Below are 2,500 nucleotides of genomic sequence, written 5' to 3'. Positions count from 1 at the left end.
TTCAGAATGTGCCCGGGGCAGCCCCTCTTGTATCAGAGCGGTCCAGTAGTGTAGTCAAGGTAGCTGAGTTGTAATATAAAAGACCCTCCCTCTCCCCCACCTTCCCCTCCCCTCCCTCTCTCTCCCCCCGGGCCAGTAGTAGCACAGTAAGGTAGTCCAGCCATAGTACAACCCGGTTTTTCTCCTTTTGCAGGTGAGACGGAACTGAGAAAAGCCTACGACAGAGAGAGAAAGGTGTGTCCGGTTTGTCAGAAGACGATCACGGCCAAAAACATAGCGCGCCACATACGCACTCACGGCAACATGGCCAAGTTAGAGTCCGTGTACGAGAATCTCGACCTGATCGACTGTGCGTGGATACCGGAGTGAATCGGCACGAGTCTTTAGAAAAAAATAATAAACAGTCCTGGAATTGAAAGAAAACTCATTAAAATCAGTGTGCAGATGAGGAAACGATGAGAGTGTGAGAGAGAGACGAGTATATTATGCGGAGGCTTTTTTCTTTTCTTTTCTTTATTCCTAAAAGAGATGTGACTTGTCTCTGCGTAGGGTGCTGTGAAGTTCGGAAGGGTTCGTCCCGAAGACTGCGTCACAAAGCCAAAAGGATATGGGCTGTTAAAAGTACCTTTTGTTTTCCAGATTAGATTTAAGTAAGTTGACTCTATTCTGAATTATATATATTAAAAGACTATATTTTTAATCCAGTGTTGTGAAGTCAAAAGTTAAATTTAAGTGCGCAGGTAAAGTCGTCAACTTCGACAGAAAGTGGAGTAAAGTGAGAGCACTCCTCCACCTCTGGCGTCACGGCCATTCATGGCTTGTCTTGTGTGCGCGTCAGGATCATCATCCCTAAATGAAGTATCTGAAGAGTATGTTATATTGTCGTAATGTTCCTTGGATGTCATGTATTTTGTAACACGGTTACTTAAGTGAATTTGTTTTTACTCGAGAGGGTAGAGAGATTGAGTGTAAGGACCACATTTCCCCCTTTTTACTATTATTTTTTTATGTTATTGTTATTATTATTATTATTATTATTATTATTATTATTATTATTATTATTTAGTTTTATGAGTCTCACCATCCTAATAGTCGCCAGGTTATAGCTGCTATACTACGCTTTGAGTTCTTGTGTGTAGCAGGGGGGACTGCCAGTGTTTTCCGAACAGCGGAGCGACTCGTACAAGGTTGAGTGAGAAAGTAGTCATTTAGAAGGGAAGTTGGGAGTTCTCCCGCCTTTCCCGCTGTGCTTTCGTGCCCACCGAGGGAAAGGTAGTCGGAGGGGGAGATAGTGAATTTCGTAGCTTTGGATACCAAGTAATTACCATTTTAGTTTAGATTGAATCGGAGCTCATCGGTGTTATTGCATACAAAACAGGGGATAGGAGGGGACAACGCTGGTTATTGGTAGCAGCTTCATCAAAACTTTTTACCGAGTGGGGGTTGAATTTTCCTAAGTAATAGCAACGGTGACTTTGGCTGTTGGGAGGGGATTATAGTTTTATATACAGTTGTAGTCTTATTTAATATTTATTCACGTCAGATATGCTCATGGTTGATGGTTGGAGATGAGCTGTGCATCATGGTATGCGGGCCAAGCAAGAGGCTCAAACCTCAACTCGCATATTAACGGCAGTACTGTACCTGTACCACCTGCTCTCGGACCCTCATTCATGCAATAAACATTACATTATTGTGGCGTCTCTTACGTTGCAGGCATTGTGTTACTGACCCATACGACAGTGCATGCTATTAGTTCACTCCAGGCCCAAGACGGCCCCGTAGGACACGTTTTTGAGAAGTGTCACAGGGTAGGCTGTTCGGAAGAGGGCGACGGCCATGTTGCCCGCCGAGGCTCCCTCCGGCGAGGGCATGCTGAAGGTACCTTCCCCCGGGGGACGGTCCCGCGCGTCGCCTTCACGAGGGCTTAACCTGTGACATTTTTCCCTTTTTTCAATGTGATCACTCTGAAGTTGAATAATTTATATCACTAGTATTATACTATTTGACATAATTGCTACGCCAGTTTGTTATACATGGTTCATGAACTGGACGTATTTTAGACTATGTTATTTACGTATACATTTCCTGTTGATTATTGTCACTACATGATATAATCTTGTATTGAACCCTTTCTTTATGTTTGCCTTTCCTAATTATGAAGTTTGGCATTGTTTTGCACAAAATAAAGGAGTAGTTTTACAGTGTGTGTTTTATCTGTATACCCAGAGACGAAGCAGCCGGTTCGGAAAGCATCCCAGGCGAATAAGTGGAAATATAGTATTTGGTGTTACGACGCAATCATTTGCGTCTGAACACAGCTCACACATCTAGGTCTTGCAAAAGATGATAAAAAACAGGGGACGTTCCATAATTAGGGGTGTTTCTCTTTTATATGAAATATAGTTTATGGCGACTTGGTCCAGTTTGTTTATTACGATGCAAAACATCTGTGATAGGACTAAGACCATTTCATTCTTCATGAAATATATCTGTATGA

General features: G+C 42.8%; 1 protein-coding gene across 3 annotated transcripts in view; it reads left to right on the top strand.

Moving 5' to 3' along the window:
* Positions 1-2,500, top strand: part of LOC119580178 (protein bric-a-brac 2-like) — a 91,393-nt gene that overhangs the window by 75,481 nt on the left and 13,412 nt on the right. Inside the window, exon 9 of one of the 3 annotated variants that reach the window (XM_037928173.1) lies at positions 194-2,204. The exons of the other annotated variants lie outside the window; for them this stretch is intronic. Within the exon in view, the coding sequence (XP_037784101.1) occupies positions 194-369 (176 nt within the window). The 3' untranslated portion in view covers positions 370-2,204. Of the gene's footprint in view, positions 1-193; positions 2,205-2,500 lie in introns of those variants that run through there. 3 annotated transcript variants of the gene reach the window in all.

Source organism: Penaeus monodon, chromosome 13 (genome assembly GCF_015228065.2).
Source record: "Penaeus monodon isolate SGIC_2016 chromosome 13, NSTDA_Pmon_1, whole genome shotgun sequence".
Classification (NCBI taxonomy): Eukaryota; Metazoa; Arthropoda; class Malacostraca; order Decapoda; family Penaeidae; genus Penaeus; species Penaeus monodon.
Note: the sequence above shows the minus strand (reverse complement) of the source record. Positions and strands in the feature narration are given on the sequence as shown.